General features: G+C 34.2%; 1 protein-coding gene across 1 annotated transcript; it reads left to right on the plus strand.

Moving 5' to 3' along the window:
• Window positions 1-22,057: 22,057 nt before the first annotated feature.
• On the plus strand, window positions 22,058-24,705 carry LOC137725725 (trihelix transcription factor DF1-like). Its single transcript, XM_068464493.1, has 2 exons — window positions 22,058-22,435; window positions 23,151-24,705. Exons 1-2 carry the CDS (start codon window positions 22,137-22,139, stop codon window positions 24,568-24,570), a joined length of 1,719 nt encoding a protein of 572 aa, XP_068320594.1. The 5' UTR covers window positions 22,058-22,136; the 3' UTR covers window positions 24,571-24,705.
• Window positions 24,706-25,352: the final 647 nt, after the last annotated feature.

Raw genomic sequence — 25,352 nt, forward strand, 5'->3', positions numbered from 1 at the left:
AGCCCACCACCCGACTAACACCTATTATTTTTTAGAACCTTAATACCATTTCAAGTGTCATCTTAAGTTGACAGCCACATTATTTAAAATAATAGAAAACTTCATTTTAATCCTTAAAAAAGATGAGTTTTAGACTATAACCTTGTGCAAGATTAAAATCCAATTTTAGTCCCTAGTACATTTAATCATATCATTTATTAGTTATATTTTGATGTTTTATTTATCTTTTTATTTTTATTTTAATGTACTAATTACATTTAAATTTTATTTTTATTTCATTCATCATAATATATTTTAATGTCTACATTTAGGGAACTAATTTTTTTATAATATATATTCCGATAACAATTTTTTATGTTCTTCATTTAGGTACATTAATACATTTGAATATTTCGGTATATCCATCGGTACAAACATTACATTGATTCAATATAATGCATTTCGGTCAATATAATGCATTTCATTATGTACATTTTGGTACACACATTTGAGTATTGTCTTTTAGGTACATTAATTCAATATATTATATTTTGGTACAAACATTTTGGTATTGACATTTAGGTACATTAATTCAATATATTATATTTTGGTACGTACATTTTGGTACATACATTTTGGTATTGATATTTAGGTACATACATTTTGGTATTGACATTTAGGTACGTACATTTTGGTACATACATTTCATACGTACATACATTTCGATATTGACATTTAGGTACATACATTTCGGTATTGACGTTTAGGTATATTAATTCAATATAATACATTTAGGTTCATTATAATATATTTCGGTACAATCATGTAGGTACAAATATTTCGGTACAAAAAAGTCAATTATATATTTCGGCACAATCATTTTTGTACACTTATGTGTTTATATATTTTTGTATCACAAATTTCTTTTAATATTTTCTCATTTATAATTAAAAAACTAAATATGTGCATATTAATAAAATTAAAATTTTATGCGGAGAGATTAAATAAAAATACACATTAAATAACAAAAACTGAATGTAAATTTTGATAAAAGTACACTTCAAGGGATTAAATTGAATATGTAATCTAGCACCAAATTTTTTTAAAATTTTAATCTTTTACAAGGACTAATGTTCAAAAACCCCTTAAAATAATTTACATATTTATTTAATTAAAAATAGTTAGAAAATCCAAAAGAAATGAAAGAAAAGAAAAACCCAAAAAATCTAGGATTGTGAAACCCTTCTCCCTTCTCCCTTCTCCCTCCTCCTTCGTTCCCCCACCCTTTCACAGTTACCGTCTTCCCCCACGAAGTTTTCGATCAATGCTCCTGCATGTTTCGTCGGCAGTACTTTCCCTGTTTTGATTATACAAACATCTATCACTATTTTTTCATTGATTCCTTTAATTGGTCTGTATGCCTTTTTTTTTTCTTTTTTTTTAATTTGTTCTACATTATTGTAGACTAGGTTTTGCTAGTTGATTTAAAATTATTGCTGCAATCGGATGTATTGTATAATTATCGAAGTAACAAAGCCTAGTGATCCCCATGAAGCTCTCAATCAACGCTCCTACATGATTTAGATTTTGCTACAAGCATTGATTGAGAGGAAGATGGTGATTGTGAAAGTAGGAGAAGGAAGGAGGAGGGGAAGGGAGAATTAGTTTCACGTTCCTAGGCTTTATTGTTTTTTCTTTCTTGGTTTTTTTTAATTGTTTATTTAATAAAATTCAAATTATTTTAAAAAAAATGTAGTTGTCCACCTAAGATCTGGTATAAAATTTAGATATAAATAGATAATAAGAAAAGCATTATTGTATTAAAAAAAATTGTAAGATTATCCTCATAATATGATACGGTATTTGATCAGTATATTTTGGCAATTCGCTGCCTATTTGTGGAAGGCACTGTTCTACTATGTTAATTTTAAGGAAAATAATTTCTACATTCTTTTTCTCTTCATGCATATCATAATTATTTTTGGCATTTTGAATCGAATAAATAAACATGAATGTACAAAAAGAAAAAAAAATGTGCAAAAATTGCTTTCTTTATTTTGAAAAAGGGACTCTTAAAAACAATGTTAATTGTAACTAATTTTAATAATGACATGATATAGTCTGAGGACAGGTAGACATAGTATGGGGTCCAGTTATTGATCTGGCAATTTAAAAAAGAAAAAAATCTAGCCAGCAGTAACACCCTAGCATAGATATTTGATTTGAAACCAAATAATCAAGTAGCTAGCTTGAGTTTTTGCTGGCAAATAGGGGTCAATAGTATCCGTCATTGCCTTCCATTTCAGATCCCACTAATGGCTCGTGCTTATAAGGTATACTTGAGCACCCATTAAAAAGGACATAAATATTTCATTAACTGCCAGTTTGCACTTGTGTTGCACAACTTAGACATAAACATTTACTGATTTGCCTAAATTTATGAAACGATAACTTGTAAAGAGCGACTAAAAGAGTAGATGATTTCAATCATTGATTTGCATAATAGAGTGGCCGTCGAGAAAATGTTCACATTTATCTTAATTATTACGTTAACATTTTAATTAAGCATCTGATGCGTGTTTTAATTAAGCATCTGATGCGTGTATGCGTTTAGAATTATTCTCATATCTTTTACGTCCTAACTTTCTTATGTATCAGACGTCTCACTGATCAGTTGATCCTATTCGTTGACTGATGGCGGGCAAAGCTTTAGAAAAGATGGGTAGGCTTCTTAAGTTTCTAATTGCAATAGTATATTTTGTGTTGCAGTTCTTACTATTAATTTTTCTGATTCTTAACCTAGTAGGGTTAGCTCAAGAAAGGGTGGTGGGGTGATAGGTATGTAGTTAGGTTGAAGTTGGAAACCCTCCAATATAAACAAACAAACAAAAAATTCGTTCACGAGAAATATTTCAATGTGTCGAAAATACGGTTTGGTATACCAAATGTCATAATACAATTAGTTGGATTTTTTTTTTCAAGTTTCCAACCAATTATATCTTTACACTTAGTGTACCAAAGCATGTTTCTAGTATACTGAAAAATCTCTTTCAGTCAAAAGAACAAATCATAAACAACAATAATGGTAGTTTGGCTTTAATATTGGGAGGCAGATTGTCTACCCTACTGTTTGGGTGTCCTTCTCATTCCTTCCTATTTTGTGCGGTTACGGTTAAGCCACGTCAACATTTTATATTGATTTTTTAATAGAGATAATAAGACAAAAAGTAATAAGAATATAAAATATTGACGTGACTTAACCGTGACCGTACAAATAGGAATGGCACCCAAACAGGAGGGCAGACAATCTGCCTCCTTAATATTGATGGCCAATACTGTTGCTATCCATTGCTTTCCTAACACATGCTTCTTAGCAATACTTATCTTAGCTTGATATAGATTAGTTCATTTTCGACCAAAAACAATGATTAGCTCATTTATAACACATTGAATCTTTTCGAGTATAGCTAGTGCTCTCCAATAGAATGGTTGTTAAATTTTTGCAACAAGTCTCGTGGCCCAAATTCAACCTCTACACATTCAAAGATCAAATTGCATGTGAAGATTTAGTTGTGGCCTAAAAGTTTCAAGATCATACGTGTAAATGTTCAAGCCGATTAATACTATGCATACATATATAAATCGTGATATTGTGAGGATTTGTTATTTGTTCATGTTGCGTCTCACTTATTTATGAACCTAATTAAGATCGATACTGGGTAATATATATATATATATATATATATATATATGTACACACCATTCAAATATTAAGTATGCTTAAAATTTGGAAAAAGGGCTTTTGATGATTCTTGTATTACATATGGAACCCTACCAGGCATTATGTAGAAGTGGCGGATCAAGTGGATCTATCTACTAATAACGCTATGTTGACATTTGTCCACTCGTTTCGTCTATTTATTTGAGGTGAATTGTCTGTCCTTCCATTTCCATACTCTCTTCATACCCTTTTATTTGTGTGATCACGATTAAGCCACGTCAATATTTTATATTTATATTACTTTTTGTTTTATTATTTCTATAAAAAAACATTAATATAAAATGTTAACGTGGCTTAACCGTGATCACACATCACAGAAGAGCGTGAGAAGAGTATGGAAATAAAAGGGCAGACAATCCACCTCCCTATTTATTACCCTTACAGGACATGCATGCTGCCCTTTTGTTTTCTGGAAGTAAGGATATGAATGCTTTAAAATGGCCTAATGATCACGATGTATGAATAATAATGAAAAAGAAGAAAAGGGGCAGGAGAGAGAAGAAAGAAGAAAAACAGAGTGCATGATACTGATAGAAAGCTTTCCAGATTCCCATTTAAAAACAGAGTGCATGATATATCCTTTTACTTTGAAGAACTGGGTTATAAAGTGACGCAATATTTGTAAATAATATAGTCTCTCTTTTTCTTTGATAATTTGGATTTGGTAGAGAATAGTAATAGCTTGACCATGATAAAATTTATATGGGGCATATCTGTGAACCTTATTTGGGAATTACAGTACATAAATACAAAAGCACCTTTTTTTTTTTTTTTTGCCGTATTTTTGGGAGACAAATTGACACAGATAATGGATGTACATAAAGGAGAGTATCTAGTAGAGAGAAAGAAAGCCTTTATTATATATACCAAGTGATCGATCATCGACTGTACTTGAAGCTACCCACGATACCGTCTCCTGTTAAAGAGTGGAGTGGTGGAGATGCATAAAATACATAAAGCTTGCCTAGCAATAGCATTGGATGGGCATCTAAAAGATTATGCTTTACATGCTCTCACTTTCTCTTTATGAATGTAAGAAATAAAAAGAAAACCCTAACCAAAATATCTCCATCCACATGCAATCATGCACTTCTTCACTTTTATCGAATAAATAATTCTAGGGTTGTTTAGAGATAGATTCTTGTAACTCTTGTTTCTTAAATTTAAATTCATCTATCTTTAAACATTCAAGTAAAACCTGAAATTTAAACTTGTTGATATGTGGAAAAATAAGTCACCTATTATTACAAACTTATGCCACAATAACCTAATTATGTTACAGACCTATGCCACAATACCTTAAATTTAGGGGAAACAACATTCCAAAGATTGTATCATGATGTTTTTTTGGTGCCAAAAAAATTTCCTATTTATATATGTGTGCGTATTTTTTTCATAGTATAGTGTTATTTATATGTGGAAATAGCATTACTCAATTTTTATTTTTTTCGGTTTCAATTAGGGTTTGTCGAGTATTGTGAGGTAAATGATCTTATATTTCATAAGTCATTGTAAACATAGGGTAGATTCTAAAATAATTCATAAATTCCATCTGGAAAAAGTAGCAGGAAAATAAATAATAATCTTAATACAATAGAAGCCATTGTTGCCGAAGAATTTCTTACATAAGTAGGGAAATGGTCTCTTGCTAAATTGTTTAGCGACGATGATTATTACTATACGAGACTGAATATGAATCATTGATAAAGTTAATTCTTACTTAAACGTACTTGATTCAAATTGACAATCTAAACACACACACATGAATACATACATAGTAGTTTTTTGGATAAGCAAATACATACATACATAAACAATTGCTATTAGCAGCTTGTAATAATAAAGTTATCTCTATATGGTTATGGGGGACGGATTCCTAGCATCATTTTTTTTCATAATTTTTTACACATGTTTTTTTATTGTCCAAATGTATTTCCTCAAAAATCATGTCTGCTAAAAATTACCTAAATTTGGAACAATGTGACCCTTGGATTAAAAGTTTAGGGTTTGTAGAACCGTATTTATTCATTTTCTTCACTACAAATGAATGTCTTAAGACTTTTTTATTTGTCTAATTTCTTGCAAGGATAATTTATGAATGATGTTCTAAAAGATAGATGACTCGGATCGTTGAATTACATATGGAGGGAGCCTCCCAAAAACATGTGTCAAAAGTTGTGTAAAAAAAATGATAACATGGATCCGCTCCCATGGTTATATTATGTATACCTGTACATATTTTAATATTACATAATGTTCTACAATCAATTAATATACATATATAAGGGTGCGTGTGTGCATGTTGTAGCCAGATAGAAACTGTAGTAGATGCATCCACATGCATCTATGTTTCTATATGTATGGAATATGGTACTCAACGTTGAGAACTAACTTAACGTGCTAATAGGCCATCCAAAGTTTTGAGGTCTCTTTCTCGCAAAAACGCATGTGTTCTTTGTGCAATACTATTGATAAATAGCAACTGGCCTAATGCCTATTAAAAGTGATTTGTAAACCCAGCCACTCAACTCGATCCTAGCCACTTTATCCATGAACATTGACTATCAACATACATGGTTTGTGGACATTGCTATTCTTCCTACACGAAGATTGTCCAAGCAATCTCCTAGCTAGGACAATTTAAGAACGAAGAGAACTCCATATCTTTTTGCTACTTCTATGAACTACTTGGGAACTTCGGAGTAGGGTACGTTCACCAATAGTAAAGTACTAGGGTTTTGGCGTCTGGATTTAACTTTCATGCACGTAGACAACTTTTTGATTTGGAAGAGCAGAAACGTAACCAAAAAGTTGATTTGTCCGTCGTCGTCACCGTCTAAAGTTTGGGTATGAACCATGGGATCCCAGTATATTCTTGCGGGCTTTTTTCTTTTGTCCTTGATTGCGGGCGGAATGTGTGTCCACCAAAATTAGGCTAATCGTTCTATTAAAAGCTGCTTTGTTCTGCATATACCACTTTTGAAAAAGCCCTCAATTCTTTCTTATGAAACATCGTTGTGGTGATGGTAATTGACACAAACAGGGTGTGAGCTTTACAATAAACGATGGGTTGCAGAGTCTTTGATGATATTTTCGTCACTCCAATCATTCATTAGGGGTGGGCACTTTAGTAGGTCAGCCGATCAATTCAACCTAAACGATTACGAGTTAGGTTTTAAACTTTAAAAATATAATTTATGATAAAATTCCGGTTGCCTCATTCACTAGGTAGATTGAGTCGGTTGGAACATTTATTAACTCGATTGAAACCGACCCATCCACATTTAAACAATTATTTTTGAAAAAAAAAAAAAACAATATTATCTACACTAATGAAAGGATATGGGTTTAGCCTCACAATAGAATAGCAATAATATGGTTCAAATTTGATTTTGGCAAGAATCGAACATAAGACCTTTCACTTACAAATGAATAGAAATATCACTAAACTGTAGTACTAAGTGGTCACATTTAAACAATTCTTAAACAAAAAAAAGTGAAACTTGAATATTACATAATATGTAGTGATTCTACAATACTAAGTTCACATAATTTAGGCCTAACATATATAGACCTTAGATATTTGTCACTCATACTCACAATAGAAATACGAAAGAAAAAAAATAAAAAAAATAAAAATTAGGCACAACTCATGGAACCTACCCAGCCAGCCCGCTTCAGAATGGTTTCGGTGGATTGGATTATTTGCTCGGGTGGCAATGTGTTTAGCAATGACAACATGGACCTATTGGGTTGAACAACTGATTTGAGTCTAATTCGAGCTATACCTCACCATGGACCTAGCAAACTTGTCATGTGTATCGTGTTTGTGACATTTTTCTGTCAAACGCATTATTCTATTAGGACATGTCATGTCAATTGAATTATCTTAACGGATTTAAAAGTTCAACCTCAACCCAACTCCTTAAAATTAAAGAGTTACCTGGCACAACCGATTTGCACCCATTAAGAACAGTATATTAATAAATAATCAAATACACAAATTTCAGATAAATTACTAAAATATTAACATTCTAAGTTCTTTTTGGTTCACTATACAACTGCAAAATTATCATTAAGCACTTCATCTACATGTCACATAAATATACTTCAAAGCACATCATATTACTAATGTGGGGTGGCGTATCTATTAACATTGAGAGAGCTAAGAATTAGTTTAATGTGTTAAAATGGATTACCTACAAATAGACTTGATTTAGCTTGTTATTTTAACAAATGTTTAATGGCTGACCGACAAATAGACTTGATTTAACCCATTATTTTAACAAGTGATTAATGGATTGACCCGATAACTCATCCGGCCCATTAAGCCTCAACCTGAAAACTAATTTTTGTTTCAAGTTATCATGTCATGCATGAAATTGCCAAATCTCCCACACGGTTTTGTTCGAAATCTAGGAGTTCCCAAGCAAAAACTATGCAAGGTATGCCCAAGCCCAAGACGAGTAAGGCCTAAGACGTGAGCCACACATTAGACAAAGGTCTCATTTTTAAGGCGGCCTTCATATTATATACCATATTTAAAAAGCCCAGGATATCAAAACCAATAAAGGTCTTGTATGCATGCAGCCTCATGTCACAATGAACCTTCACTGCAGTTTGGGCATATTGGCATATTGGCCGCATGAATAAATCAAACAAACATAATGGATGTGATTTGAACATAGGTGTGTTAAAAGACTAAAAATAAAGTGTTTATCATTTTCCTAAAAAAGCAGGTGAAAAAAAAAAATTATTGCATGATTGTGACAACCTATCCCTAAAATTTCATTTTTATTTATTTTAATCTAGAGAATTGACGAAAATGCCCTAAAGGCAAGGACTTTGACTTCCGTTGACCATCGTCTAGAGAACGTATGACTTATTCTTTTAGCGTATTTGTGTAGTACTCGTTGGTACGAACACATAAACAAAAACCGTTTGCGAGTCCAAATTATAACTGTGTAGTTACAGACGTTTGAAATTGATTACTTAGATTTTAGATTATAAATTATTTGAACTCCCACCTTGTGGGAAAGAAACCCAATCAGTTTCAAGGAAAGAAAATAGGGACCAATCAAGAAGGAGAGAGAAGAACCCTTCCCTTTCAACCTGTGCGACCCGACCAAACTCCGGCCAATCTTCACCATTTTTTAAGGCGATTCATCCACATCAACCACCTGCAACCGACTCAGCTACCCTCCTTCTTCCATCTCCACCAAAAATTAAGGGATTTTAAGGCCTAAACCGTGAGGAACTCCACTGGAGCACCAAAGGTGCTCAACGGCGTTTTCGCCTTTCCGGCGAGTTGCACCACCCACCACCAACCTTAATCAACTCCCCTTGGACCCAGGAACAAGACCCAACCCATTGTAGGGGCATTGGAACACCGAGGAAGGAGAATTGAAGCTCACCCATTCTAAGGTTTCCAACGGATCGAGGGGAATTTGAGGCATTTCCTAGCCAAATTGGCCTTGGCCACAGGTATGAAAGTTGTTCCTCTCATTGAGATATTCATCCCTGTAAAATTTGGTAATTTTTAGAAATAGAGAAATTTTTCGGCAAGCCAAGGTGGCCAGCCGCCGTGTGCGGCGGTGCGTGGGCCGAGACCCCACCTGACCATCCTAGGATAAATTTGGTGTCCCGATTCCATATTTGACATCCGTTTAGTGAAATTATGATTTTTTAGTATAGTTTCGTAGTTGAACACCTAGTTGGTCTCCACGGGGCCTTTGCATGCATTAACTATCCGACCGTTGAATCATCACCAAACCTTAATAATTTATAGTACAAAACATTTGAGGACCATTGGAACTGACGGATCGGGAATCCGACGTACGAATCTTCTCGAAATGGAGTTGTAAGTTCGTAAATAAAACATTGACTGCCACTTGAATTTACAATTGGCGGAGATCCAACCGTTGAATCGTAATGAAATTTTAGTATGATGTTCTAGAAATATAATGTGTATCTTTGGAAGTTATGGATCGGAAATCTGAGGTGTGGATCTTCCAGATTAAGTTACGTAAGGTTGTGGACCTTACCGTCGACTTTTGACTGACGATTGACTTTTAGTCAATGGGTTTCAAATCATTCTAGAACATTCTTGGGGATGTGTTTTACGTAAGTTACGTTTTCTATTGATAAGAATTCTGAGTTGTGAATTGATATTTGTTCTAGGCGACGATCGTTCATGACGTCTTGATATTCGTGTTAGGGAATTGTAACGCGGACTCCAAGTGAGTCGGTCTTTTCCTTTTTGTAGTATATATATGATTGATGGTTCCCACAAATGCTTTTAAATTGATTTATGCATATCATGCCATGATTAAATAATGTTATAAGAAATGTTGCACTGTTATAAAATGCCCAAAATGATCATACGGGATGCGCAGGTAAGTTCAGGTAAGGTTATGTTGATTGAAATTGTTGAATCATTATGGAATGCTTTTTCATATAGAATGCCCAGCATTGTTACACCCCGGTGTTAGTGCTCCCGCCCAAGGTCAGGGCTAGTCCTTCAAGTGTATGTTCACCTCTCGCACTGCACGCTCGCCTTAGATCCAAAAAGGTGCTAGTCTTGTCGTACATGTCACATTAGGTGACTCCAACTCGTAAGTGACCCGCGCATAGTGCTAGTCTTCATGTGATCATAGCACTAGAGCAATTATTATTACACCTAGTCATGTCGTACATGTCACATTAGGGGACTTCGACTCGTGTGTTAACGTATGACTGATGAGCGATAGGTGCAGTCATACATATCACATTAGGTGACTCCGACTGACATGCTAGTATAGATTACAGCACATAATCATATCTATGTTGCTATTGAGTATTTCTGTTGTGGCATACTTCTGGCATTATTGTTTATTTACAGTTGTTTTCATACTTATACGTAGTATGATTTTCTGGAAACTATGCAGGTTTAACAGCGAGGGGTTATAACATTTTCAAAAGGTTTTTACCAGAACTTTATTTTCAAGCCCACGCACTCTTGTTTTTCGCCCCTCTAGGTTTTAGTAGTTGAACTTTTGTATCGATAATGATTCTTGGCAAATCTCAGTGTAGACGATTACATTCGATGGTATAATTCTCACCTTATCTTACTGTACTGTACTTATGCTCTGATGTCATGTGTGAATTGGGTTCATTCCTGCTCACCACGCACTCTTGTATTTAGGCATTTTTAGGTTTAAATTTATTATTATTTTCTACATCACTACACTTTATGGCTTTGTCACCTTCCAGGTATCAGCTAGCACAGCTTGATTCGGAGTCCTAGTGGACATTTCGAGTCGGGGTGTGTCAATGACAGTTCAATCTCAAACGTAAATTTTTTAGTACTTGTGGAATTGTACATCACCTACATAAGATGCCTTTAGTAGTTAGAACTTAAATACTTCTTCTGAAATTGAAAAGAGGAATACCTCTACCTCTGGATCAAGTTTATATTTCTTTTAGTTTTATCTAAATTTACAAGTGGTATTCTACACTAACTTATATTAAGGAGAGGGAGGAGAGTTGTACATGAAACACAATAAATTTAAAAAAAAAAGATCCTAACCACAGATAATTCCACCGCAGCCAACGTGACTTTATTAGTTAGACCAAGTCTTAGTTTCCATGCCATGTTAAGGGGCTTAGTTTATCACATAATGTATATAATTTAGCCCCATGTGTTCATCATTGAGTTTCACAGTTGAGCCATAGAAATAGGCTTCTTATTATTTTTTTTCCCTCTCTTTCCTGTCGACATTTTGTATGCAATTTAGGACATATTTATTTATAAAGAATGAGAATTGGAATCATTTTAATTCTTGAGTTTTCAGCATTTATAAAAATATAGGTATTCCTCTTGAGAAAATCATTTTGCTTCTAAACTCTCCCCTTATGTTTACTAACTCGCAATGAATTAAAAAACTGTTAGCTTTTTCTTAAAATCAATAATCAAATACTTAAAAATCAATAAACATATCAAATAGGAAGGGCTGGATAATGCGATTTCCCTTCCTCACCTTTCCTATTTTTAAGTTCTTTCATTCCCTCAATTTTTTCATTCCTTCTTTATAATTTTTTGAGTTAAGCTCTTAAACTCTTTTTGTCTTTTCTTATTGTAAGCTCTTGAACTTTTATACAATTTCTTGAGCAGAATTAAATGGTATCTTGTATTGTGACAAATTTCACTTTATTCATTGGAAACTATTGGATCCTTTTTTATTATTTAAATCTTTATATGACTGGCTACCTACCCTTAATTGGGTAAGGTGTAACTATTTTGACCCTCCTTCGTTTAAATTGCTCTTCTTATATGTTTATTTGTTTGTTTTGCAAAATAAAATTTCAATAAAGAGAGAAGTCACTTGACAACCAAGTCTAGTATAATCAAAGAGAAGCACATTCACAGCTACACTTGGAATAGTTATTCTATCCCAATTATAAAACCCATCAACTTTTGAGATGCCTACATCGTCTGCATGAAGAACCTGGCACCAATTCATCGTGTTCCCTATCTTGACTTAAGATGTACGCATACGCTTTATTAATTTTGTTTCGGAATGGCTGTAAGCCTGCAAGGCACTGTAATTTTGGATGGTATTTAACAACCCAAGGACATGCTCGTCGTGTAAACCAAAAGGAGAACATTTTTAGCTTCCAGATATATCCACTGTAAACCAAAAGGAATTCTTACTTAGACATGGTTGGTTCAAGCTTAGCAAGGAAAAAACAAAAAAGTCACATGGTTTTGTTCAACCGTTAAGTTACTCACTTAATAGAAATAGAAAACCAAAACTTATTAATTTGCATTCACTTTAAAATGGAATTCCGCATGACACAATGAGACTCTTATAATTATTTTAAAAAGAAAATGTTAGGACATCATATTTTTTATTTTTGTACCACGTTGGTATACCATTTGATGTGACAAGTGATATGTATACCACATCAATAACGGATTTATCTCATTATATTCGATTGTATAGATCACTTGTCACTTGAAAGGATACTCCATTGTGATATAAATATGTGGTATCCCTCTAGCATTACTCATTAAAAAAATTATACTTCAGGGCGTCTTGTTTTTTTTTTAGTCCCTACTTATGAATGGTGTGGTTAATTAGGCCAATTTTCTAGTAGTGCATGGTTACACTTAACTATATATGAGAAATATTGTCATTAAGTCACACAATCACACTATGCGTTAGCAATTAAGCATCGAATTCACCAATAATTCAAAATTAAAAATTAATGTAACAATAATCACACCAATAGTTAAACAAAAGAGTTCACTTTAAACATTATATTTACAAATGAATATGAATATTATGGCCAGACCATTGTTAATCTTCATGAATCGAAGAACATATACTATGTAATCTTTGTATTGAAAGTAAGAACTAGAGAGAGAAAGTAGAGAGAAGAAAGAAAGGGAAAGGATTTCTGAATATATTGATTTCTTAACATGTAAGTAATACAACAATCTATCTTATATAGACAGATACAAAGCTATTAATCTAACTAACTAAATCCCTACGATTGTGACAAGTGTCACAATCATAGACCATTGAACACATACTCTAACATCCTCCCTCAAGCTCATGCTTTGAGCAACCAAGCATAAGGTTGATACAATGTGTTCGAAATAGAGGATCACTTAAACCTTTGGTCAATATTTCAGCCAACGGTTCTTTTGAGAAGACAAACTGCATTGACAACTATTTCTTGGCTATCCTTTCTCGAACAAAATGCACATCTATCTCAATATGCTTAGTCTTCTGATATTGTACTCGATTAAAGGACAGTGCAATGGCAAACAAATTATCACAGAGCAAAATAAGAGTTGCAGGCAAGGGAATGTGCAAAAATGCAAGAAGTTGCTTAATCCAATCCAATTAAGCAGAAGTTGTAGATAGAGCTCTATATTCAGGTTCAGTACAGAACCTACACATAGTTTGTTGTTTCTTTGATGACTAGGAGATCAAATTGTTAACTAAAAACACAATTAACCCAATAATGGACCTCTTTTCATTGGGATCCCTTACCCAATCAGCATCACTAAAGGCCTTGAGTTGTAAATCTCCTCTAGTGTATGTGACACCAACATTCAAAGTTCCTTTTAAGTACTTGAGAATCCGTTTTACAAAAGTATAATGAGCCACCACAGGATTCTGCATAAATTGGCATACCTGATCTACTGAAAATGCAATGTTAGGCCTAGTAAAAGTGTGGTACTGTAAGGCTCCTACAATACCTCAATATGTACCAGGATTTGCATAAGGATCTCTATCATCTTTAAGAAGTTTATTATAGGGAAGGCAGGGTGTATCACAAGCTTTTGCTTCAAGCATTTCAGTTTTCACTAATAAATCCTGAATATACTTAGTTTGAGATAGATATAAGCCACTTGCAGTCTTGGTAATCTGAATTCCCAAGAAGAAAAAAAAAATGTAGTGAATCCAAATCTTTGATATCAAATTCAAAAGTAAGAGCATTGATAACCTATTGAATGGAACTTGTAGCATTCCCAGTGATGATTATATCATCCACATATAGCAGAAGAATCACAATCTCATTATCAACAAATTTGAAAAACAAAGGGGAATATGAATATGTATTGACAGATCCCAACTCAGGCAAAAACTTAGTAAATCTATAATTCCAAGCTCTTTGCTTCAAGCCATACAGTGATTTGTGAAGCTTGCACACTAGATTGGGATGAATAGAATCCTAAAAACCAGGTGGTTGAGCCATGTATACTTCTTCTTCCAAAATACCATGCTAGAAGGCATTTTTTACATCCAATTGCCTAAGATCTCAACCAAAATTAGAAGCAAGAGCAAGTACTAACATCACAGTAGTAGGCTTAACCACAGGGCTAAATGTCTCACTATAGTCTAAACCAGGTTCTTAACTAAATCATTTAGCTACCAATTGTGCTTTGTGTCTTGCAATGGAACCATTAGAGTGTCTTTTGAATTTGGAAATCCACTTGCAACCAACAAGGTTCTTAGTGGATGGCAAAAAGACTAAACTCCAAGTACCCTAAGCCTGAAGAGCATCCAGTTCTTCTTGCATTGCTTTTAACCATATAGGACTCTTAAGAGATGACTTATATGTACTTGGTCCAATTGTTGACAAATCAAACCAACACCCCCCTCCCTGCCCCGAGAAATCTTGAACAAATGCTAGCAAAGCCTTCCTCTTAATAATTCCACTTTTGCTTTTAGTTTGCATTGGATGCAAATTGATAGGAGGAATGGACAACATTACTTGAAGAGTATCAAGATGAAACTCATTGTTCTCAGAATACAGTGCAGTACTTGGATCAGGTGCCACATGAAGCTAAGGTGAGGATTCATTTGCACTAGTAATGGCTTGAGATTTAACAGGTGAATATGTTGGTTTTGGATGAATATCTGGTGTATAAGATGGAGTTGGAGTCGATACATGTAATGATGTAGTAGTAGCAATGGGTGATGGTGACACAATGACATTGTTTTTATTGACCACAGATATAAGAAGAAAAGATATATTGGGAACTGGTGAAGTAGTTTTAGTAATGGTTGATTGTGTCAATAAGTCTGCATATGGAAATTGTTATTCATAAAAAATGACATGCCTAGATACATATATCATTCTCTTAGACACTTCATAACATCGATACCCTTTGTACTTAGATGCATAGCCTAGAAAAACACATCTGATGGTTTTGGGTTAAAGCTTGGTACTATTGAATGGTTTTAATAGAGGAAAACAGGCACAACCAAAGATTCTAAGGTGTGAAATAATTGGAACAATCGCAAACAATAGTTCAAATGGTGACTTATTCTTAAGAACAACAGTGGGCATCCTATTTATAAGATAGGTAACAATTTTCCAAGCATATGACCAGAATTGAGATTGCAGTTTAGCTGTTTGTAATAATGTAACAGTGGTTTTGATAATATGTCTATGCTTGCGTTCAGCTAACCCATTTTGTTCAAGTGTGTATGGACAAGACTTGTGATGTACAATGCTCTTGTCCATTAGAAAAAAATTGAAACCAGTGACTAATGTACTCACCCCTTCCATCGCTCTGCAAAACCTTAATTGAAGTAGAGAACTGATTAAATATGAAGGAGTATAATGCAATAAAGGTAGAGTAAAAATCAGATTTATTACCAATAGAAAAATTCAACAGTGTCTGCTATATTGATCAATAAAGATTACATAATATTTGTAACTATCAATAAATACACAAGGTGCAAGACCCCACAAGTCACTGTGTATAGTTTCAAAAGGCTTAACAGACTTATTGACATGGGTTGGAAATGGTAGTTTGCTAAATTTACCTTCAAGGCAATTATGACATAACACAGATGATTGCAAGTTGATACTAAACACATTAGCTTTATTTAACATAAGGGAAACACCATTGTTGGTTGGATGACCTAACCTATGATGTCAAATATGAGATTGAACAAGTTGTCCAAGAAATGCTTTTATAGGTGATTGACTTTGTGAAGTTTCAGGCTTGGCATAGGCAAGGGAATGAATAGGGTATAGTCCATTACTACACATTCATTTGTAGAGAATCCTCCATGTAGCCTTATTTTGAATCCAAAAACAAAATGCATCAAAGATAAGCCAACAGTTATTATCAAGGCAAATCCTATGCACTGATAGTAAATTTTAAGTTAACTTGGGAACATATAATACAGAATTCAATTTGATTGGATGTGCTGGAGTATGAATGATGGAATTTCCAATATGAGATACTTGTAAACCTTCACCATTAGCAGTTTGTATAGTTTCATTGGTAGGATAAGGTGATGCCAAGGATAAATTGCTCATGTCAACAGTTATGTGATTGGTTGCTCATGAATTAATTAACCAAACTTATGGAGGTGCTGATGCAGTAGCAGATTGAGGTGCAGGATTAAACACAGTGTGTAGAGCATGCATAGAAGATTGTTGTGAATGACATGCAGATTGTTGTGGTAACCCTTAATATGAAAATTGAGACTAAGAATGCTGCATGTGAAAATTTGGAGGTGCAGGAGGAAACCCATATGCCTGATGAGAAACCTGAGATTGTGATGAACTAGCAGAACCAATGTAGTTAGGCCCCTTGTCATTGTAGAAATAGAACCAAGTCCTATGATTAGTTTTACCACAGATCTAACAATTTTGCCTATCTGGAGGTTTTGCACCACAAAATGGAGCAGTGTGACCATCACTGTTACATAACTGGCGAGTAGGAATCAAAGTTGTAGATGAATGACCAACTTGAGTCATATGAGGATGACCAAGTATTCCAGGTGCAGGAGTAGGAAAAACATGTGCCTGATTCGAGTACATAGGTATGGGGTTGTAAAATCTTGGTCCCTGATACTTGCCCTTACCCATATTTTTATTCCCATGATAAGGTTTGTAACCTCCAGAAGCATATTGTGATTGACCATTAGTGTTACCATAAGGTTGTTGTGGTTGTGATGGACTTTTAGAATTAGAACTAGCAACCATTGTAGTCATGAAAGATGCATTAGAAGAATTCTCAACAATAACTTCCTCAGCAAGTAATTGTGCCCGAAAATCTTTCAAAGAAATCACACTTTCATGACCTCTTATGACACATCTGAAAGTGTTGTATTCAGCAAGCATGCCATTAAGTGCTAGGATGACAATATCCTCATCTTGAAAGAACACTCCAACAGTAAACAAATAGTCTGTAGATTCTTTAATTCTATGCAGATACAAAGAAATTGAATATGACCCCTTTTTAATTGTCTATAAGTTAGATTTCATTTGAAAGATACTGGTTTTAGAGATAGTGGAAAATTGCTCCTTTAAACGAATCCAAATATCTCTCAAGCTTTGACTACCAATAACACATGACATAGCTATAGGAGATGGAGTCACAGTAATCATATCACAAATTCATCATTCTTAGCAGAAGTATAAAAGTTAGAAGAATTGATACCACATTCACCAGTTTGAGAGATATGTTGAGATTGATAAGGGTTCGAACCATCCACAAACCCAATGATGCCATTGCTTTCCAACAAGAGTTGCATCTAAAAGTGCCAATTGAGGTAGTTAGAGGCATCAAGCTTGACATTGACAAAGGTGGAGATCGAAGAAATAAGAGCCGTAACTAGAGATTAAAGCAGCTGAAGCTGAGATGCAGTCACCATTGCTCAATCAAGATTGCAGATTCTTGAAACAGAAGTCCAATTTCAGTGAGAGATTATCACAAACACTTGATGTGCAAAAATCACATACAAATTGAAGAAGAATCGATCAAAGTGAACGATCGACAACCAAACCCTAGAAAAACTCAGAAAAGGCAGAAGTTTGAGTTTGATCAGAGAATCTGAAGACAAAGAAGTCAAATTTGACAGAGGCGGAAGCAAGAAGGATCGAAGATCACGCGTCAACAAGAAAGGCAAGTGATACCATGTTAATTTTCAGGAATCGAAGAACATATACTCTATAATATGTTTATTGAAAGCAAGAACTAGAGAGAGAAAATAGAAAGAAGAATGAGAGGGAAAGGATTTCTGAATATATTGATTTTTTAACATGTAAGTAATACAACAATATGTCTTATATAGATAGTTACAAAGCTATTAATCTAACTAACTAAATCCCTAAGATTTTGACAAGTGTCACATTCATAGACCATTGAACACATACTTTAACAATAATGATGGTGGTAATAATATATGAGATTTGAGATACATAAGCATACATAACTTCTAACTTTATAATTCGAAGATGAAAACATATTAAACCAGTAAAAATAACGTTTATCTTGTTTGCAACATATGTACATGATCCCATAAACAATAATAGTCTAATGATAGTCTTATACATAGTTAAACTCGGAATGATAAAGAAATGTGAATGAATATTTCGGCAAAAGTTTAATAGTGCAATGAAAAATTTCCCATTACATAAAAGTTTTAATATTTATTAGTTTAGACACTTAGTATTACGGTCTAACCGTAATCCTCTTCAATTTATAAGCACGAGCATCTTCAAAGTAGATGTCAAAAATACTAAGTGGACTGTTTTGACAAAAACAAAGTGGTTTTCTGGTTCCAAAAGAGATGCCAAAATCCTACATGGATTGATATTCTCCACTTTGCTGTCAAATTTGAAGGCAACGTCAAATTTGTTTTTTTGTTTTATAATAATGTTTGGTCCACGCATTTTTTCTATTTATTTTTCGTCACTTATTGATGAGTTTATTCTTAAACTCTGACCTATTTGATTTTATAAATAACCAAAAAAATATTTTAATTTGACATCTCAGTAAGAATAGGAGACTTTACAAAATGTTATTTCGTCACATTAACTATAAAAATACATTTTAATTTTACAAGTCCATTGGAGATGGTTTAAGAGATCTTGAGTTCGACTCTCATTGATGACGAGTTTGATACCATACATTATGTGACTCATTGTGTGGCCAAGCATATCTCTACCCCTTAGTTTAATATATCAAATAAATGTGAAAATGAACATGTGCATGTGTAATATATTAAACGCAAATTTACTAACTGTTGAATAAAGCAAAAAGTCTCACATAAGCCATCTTGCAAAACAAATTACAACTTATATCAAATGATTCCATTTCTAATTGCATCGAGGCCTTTTGCATAGAAATCTCACATATTGATTGCACAAATGATTAAATGAGGACAATATCGATGTTATAAGTAATGGACAGTGACCTGTCTCACTGAAACTTTAACTTGGTATTAGAGTGAGTTTTTAGATCTGGGCCCCAATTATTGGCATCATTTACAAACATGACCAATGTAGCTCCACGTACGTCTGGCCAACTGCAAAGTGGTCCGATGTGAAGGGGCGTGTTGAATAAAGTAAAAAGTCCACATCGGTCATCTTATAAAAAAAATCATAATATATACCAAATGATTCCACTTCCAGTTGCATCAAGGCTTTTTGCATAAAAACCGCGCACTGTTGATTAATTATACGGATGATTAAATGAGGATAATATTGATACTATTAGTGTCTTATTTGAAACTTTATCTCTAACTAGAGTCTTATTATCTTAATTACGTATCCTCCAGAGATGTTACCATCCTCAGTGCTCTAGCTGCACAAAACCTTCTAACCATTTCTCTAATTTCATTTTTACAGCTTCAAAATGGCAAATTTTATTCGCATAGAATCAAGCTAACCTCGATGCCCAACCTAAATAAGCTATGGCTATGGGGGTTATGTATCTATGGTGGCGATTCAAAACATTTAATATGTAATGTGATTGGTTGGGTGACTTTGGTCCCACTTGGCTTGCATAATGTCTCTGTCTACTCATTTTATTTCTTCTCAATAATTGAGTCTTTTTTAATTTATTCGCATGAATCACAAATAATTGAGTTACTGAGTTGATACTCCCCTCTATCTCTCAATACATCTGTCTAAAGTATTTATCTATCGTTATTTTAACAGATGAAATTGGAGGATTGGAACTTTGAATTTTTTTTAACATTGAAAAAACAATAATAATTCAATAGATTAACCATGCACACCTAAAGTCTTGGTTTTGAGTTTCCATGTCTCTACTATTGCTTCTATTAAAATAAAAATACAATAAATCGAGAATGGGTTAATTATCGAAATCGGTTATGAATCCTTACCGGTCAGCTAAACATATGTCCTTTTCATATATAAAATCTTGGATGATTGGAAGCACGCAAAAGTCATTTAATTAACGTCACAAAGTGTACGTATGATTACTTTGAAGCCATTTAATACCAAGTTGATGAACTTTAAAACCTGAGAAGGAAAACCTGCATGTTAAATGCTATTGCTACCCGGTTATTTCTTTCGATTTTTCTTTACTAAAAAAAAAAGATATTTACAAAGGTTTAATATTGCAATGTGTAACAACAAAACTACGTCACTACAACATAACTAGTCCCAACTAAGTATCGATATCATCTTAGACAATGTTGTCCTCATAAATCATGTGTGTCTCACATAAGTTACTTTGGTCAATAATATATGCTCAAAAATTTATAATAATTATAAAAAAAAAGGCAAAATCTGTCCAAAAAAGGCGACATTTTGGTGTAGGTCGCAACCTAACCCAAAAGGTCAATACTTTCTCTCATAAATGTATACACATTTTATTAACTTGCAATGGCTTTATTTCAACACTTCGAATTTATGACATTATCAAGAAAATTTAAAAAAATTATGACCATTAATTTTTGGGTGACTTATTATATACAGGAGGAAATAAAAGCGTGTCAATGGCCGACTACCGCATGGCCCAGTTGCCCACGTGGCCTCGCGAGCACCAAAGCTTCTCCTAAAGTTGTTGATTAAATTTCATAACCAAGGGCAAATTGGGCATTACAAGTCAATTGATAAAAAAATCTGAATTATTACAGAGACAATCTCACGGAATTGATTAGGTCATTTCCCTTATAGAATAGTGCCTGCAAATTAGTTAAAAGGTCAATGGGTGCGATGTTTGATGGGTGAGGGGCAATTCAGTCATTGCAGCTACGTGTGCGCCCAACGACCACTGAATTCCAAAGCCGAACCCCCCGAGAGGGCAAGACAATAAGCAAAGCTGACCTACAAATGGGCCAACCTATTATCCTCTCATCGCTATCTGCAGCTGTTGCCACTCCTACTGATAAATGTATGATCAATTCAAATATATATTATATATAATATTAAACAATTTAATTAGAGCAGCTTGTTCTGTTTTTTTTAATTTAGGTACAATAACGATTGTTTAAAAAGTCAAAAATATTATTATCTTTCATCACACATGATGACATGTTACGGTGTTAAAATATATATTCAAATTATATTAAATTAAATTTGTATATATTTGGATACTATTACATAACATGTAAATATATATACAAATACATACACAAGAAACTTGGGATACAATCTAAAAATATTTTTGTATTTTTTTAATTGCATTTAAGCTTAATGATAAACTATATTATTACTTGAATGTATATTTCGAATTAATAATTTGAGTGATACATTTTTGTATTTTTTTAATATAGCGTAGGTTATACCTTGCTGGCACTCGTATAATTACTAAGAACATGTGTGAAGGGAACCAAATGAGTCTGTGATGGACATTTTTAACCAACAACAACCAAAAAAATAACTGAAGATTCCATAGCTTATGTGTACAATTAAAGTTTGATAATTTTTAATTAATAAAAGGAATGGATTATTGAGATTGACAGGCAAAACCCACCACAATAAGTTAATTAATTCCAAAAAATGAAACTTAGATATATAATCCCACCTTCATAAAACCCAAGAGAGAATTTCACCTCTCTCTTGTCACATATTTCTCAGCTCTAACTGCGCTAAGTATATGCCTGCGGTTCCTGCGGCTGTGCCTGACAACTCATCAACTATGTTCCCATCTGGCGGGAGCTCCGGTGTCGAAGCGGCCGACACGGCAGAAGTGGTTCCTGAAGGAAGTCATGAATCCGAAACGACAAACGTGTTGTCAAATTCAGTTCAAGAGGAAAACAAGGGTGACCGGAATTTATCTGGAGGAAACCGGTGGCCTCGACAAGAAACGGTGGCGCTTCTGAAGATACGGTCTCAAATGGATGACGCTTTTCGTGACTCTAGTCTCAAAGCTCCATTGTGGGAAGATGTTTCAAGGTGAACTTTTCATCTTTTTGACCGAAAAAGTACCAGCTAGCTAGTTATAGTGTACATGTTTAACCTTAATTATGCATCTGAGATCGATCATCGCTCCTTTTCTTTTATTTTAGTGTTGTTTTGTTCTTTCTTTTATTATTGGTTTTTGGGTTGAAAGCGAGGCCAGAGGGTTCGAGCTTTGTCCTTAGAGTCGAAGTAAATGCCTTAATCGCTAAAGCTACAAGGTTCAACAAATTTTGAACACCTTTGATCCATAAAAATTCATACGTACTTTTGCAGGCAATCTGGGTATAGCTAGTTTGTTTATTAGTTTTCGGCTTGCAAGGTCGTTTTGTTGATTTTTAAGAATTCAATTTCATATTTTGCAATTGTAATTTGTTTTCGTTCCCTCTAATTTATTTATTTGTTATTAATTGATAAAAAGAAAGAATGATCCATATTAAGACATGGGTTGTCATGGTTTTTTTCATGATGCTAAAGTAATTTAAAAATAGAAGGGTAGCAGTAGCATGCAAGGTGGAGATGAAAACAGATTTTGTTGTTTGATTAAGGAATCTTGGTGTTCTTGTTATTTTAAATAATGTGTCCATATTTTGTAAATATTCTTTATTTATTTTTTTCCCAAGTTACTGAGTTTACGAGATGATCATAAAAATATAAAATTAGAGTTCATGAGCTTTTTTCTATCTAATTTTTATTTATCCTCTCTCTGTAGAAAGCTAGGTGAGCTTGGTTATTACCGAAGCGCTAAGAAATGCAAGGAGAAATTCGAGAACGTGTATAAGTACCACAGGAGAACCAAACAAGGCCGATCTGGAAAACAAGAAGGAAAAACCTATCGATTTTTCGATGAACTTGAAGCTTTCGCTCATCAAAATCATCATCACCCATCAACAATACAACCAAAACCTCAAGTAGTACTGTGGCCAACCATGAACAACAGCCATCCAAACAACCCTAGTCTTGTAGTTCCTCATGTCACGATTACTACTCTTCCTCTTTCTTCAACACCAAGCATCCAGACCCCAACCAATGGCTTTCTTCCAAATGGTCCTCAAATTTCACCACCACACATTACAATATCACCTCTCAATCTCTCTCATCAGAATCTTAATGGGTTCAAGCCAAACTTGGCAGCAAACAATCTTTTTTCGAGTTCTACTTCCTCGACTGCGTCGGACGAAGAGTTTCAAGTTCAGCCGCGCAACAAGAGAAAAAGGAAGTGGAAGTACTTCTTCAGAAGGCTGACCAAGGACGTGCTGGAGAAGCAAGAAAAGCTGCAGGAGAAATTCTTGGAAGCAATAGCGAAATGCGAGCACCAACGAATGGCGAGAGAAGAAGCTTGGAGGATGGAAGAGATGGCGAGGATGAGTAAAGAACATGAAATTTTAGCCCAAGAAAGATCGTTAGCAGCAGCAAAAGATGCCGCGGTTATTGAATTCTTGCACAAGGTTTCGGGACAACAAAATTTGACGAATATGCAAGCACTTGAGGCACCATCATCCCAGCCTCAGCCAATGTCAGTACTAATGCCACCACCGCTTCCAGCTCCGGTGGCAGTGACTAGAAGTAGTAATTTTGAGGTTCCGAAACTGAATAAGGGTGAAAGTCCATTTCCCGCAGGGTCCACAAGATGGCCAAGAGTTGAAGTTGAAGCTTTGATAAACTTGAGGACATGTCTTGACGTGAAGTACCAAGAATCCGGGCCTAAAGGATCTCTTTGGGAGGAGATATCGGTGGGGATGAAGCGGCTCGGATACAATAGGAGTGCAAAGAGGTGCAAAGAGAAGTGGGAGAACATCAACAAGTACTACAAGAAGGTGAAGGAGAGCAGCAAAACACGCTCTGAGGATTCAAAAACATGTCCATATTTTCACCTGCTGGACATCTTGCACAGTAAAAAGAACAATAAGAATGATGCTAGTTATGTGGAGAAGCCCATTGCTGAAACAATGCGGCCGTTGATCAAGGTCCAGCCAGACCAGCCGGTGATTGAAGATATTGAAAGGGAAAACGGGGATCGAAATGGAGACGACGAAGATGGAGAGAGTACAGAGGAAGAAGATCGGAGTGATGACCAGATGGAGATGGTAACCAACGACAAAGATTCATCAATGGACATGGTGGATTCATGATACGAGTGAGATAGAATAACTAAGTTTCTTTGTTATAATTTTCAGATCCAGTTGACGTAAAACGTCAATCCCAAAAACTGTCCCAACACGTGACAAAAAAAAAAAAAAACAAAAAAAGGGATACTGTATTATTTTTCTTCAGGTCTGAACTGATCTCAGTCCAGTAATTAATCATCAAGTGGGTTTGCACCAAAAGAATGATCCTCTCTGTCTAAGTGGATTAAGGTTGAAAATTTCGAAAGCATGCACCTATCTAGTCGCATGCTACTGCTACGAGAAATTTTTCATTGCAACGGGAACACAAGTAGTGCACTACGTGTTTTAATAGAAGTGGTGAAAAAATTTATTTTTCAAGTTATTAACTTTTTAGCACACATATTCCACTATTTGTATAGTGACACGTAATGTATCACATAGTATACCGATCACACTGAAAAATCTCTTGCATGTTACAATACATAAGGTCCTAAAATAATGGACTGTAACTTTAGTGGGGATTTTATTTTTACTTTTCTTACAAGAGGGTGGAAATTTGTGTCAAGTCACACAATGAGATTCAAAATTAGGTATTAAATTTTTTATTTATAAGAGTCGAATATAAGACCTTCATTTACAAGTAGAAAGAATATCACTAAACAGTAATATTAATGTTGGTTTTATTTTATTAGTGGGATTAGATGGTTCTCTATGCATTATTTACCTGTAGCTAATTTACATGATATAATATCCAGATTAAAAGAAGAATCTATATACATATAACTATTGTATTTATTTTTATGTAT

This window comes from Pyrus communis, chromosome 2 (assembly GCF_963583255.1).
Source record: "Pyrus communis chromosome 2, drPyrComm1.1, whole genome shotgun sequence".
Taxonomy (NCBI): Eukaryota; Viridiplantae; Streptophyta; class Magnoliopsida; order Rosales; family Rosaceae; genus Pyrus; species Pyrus communis.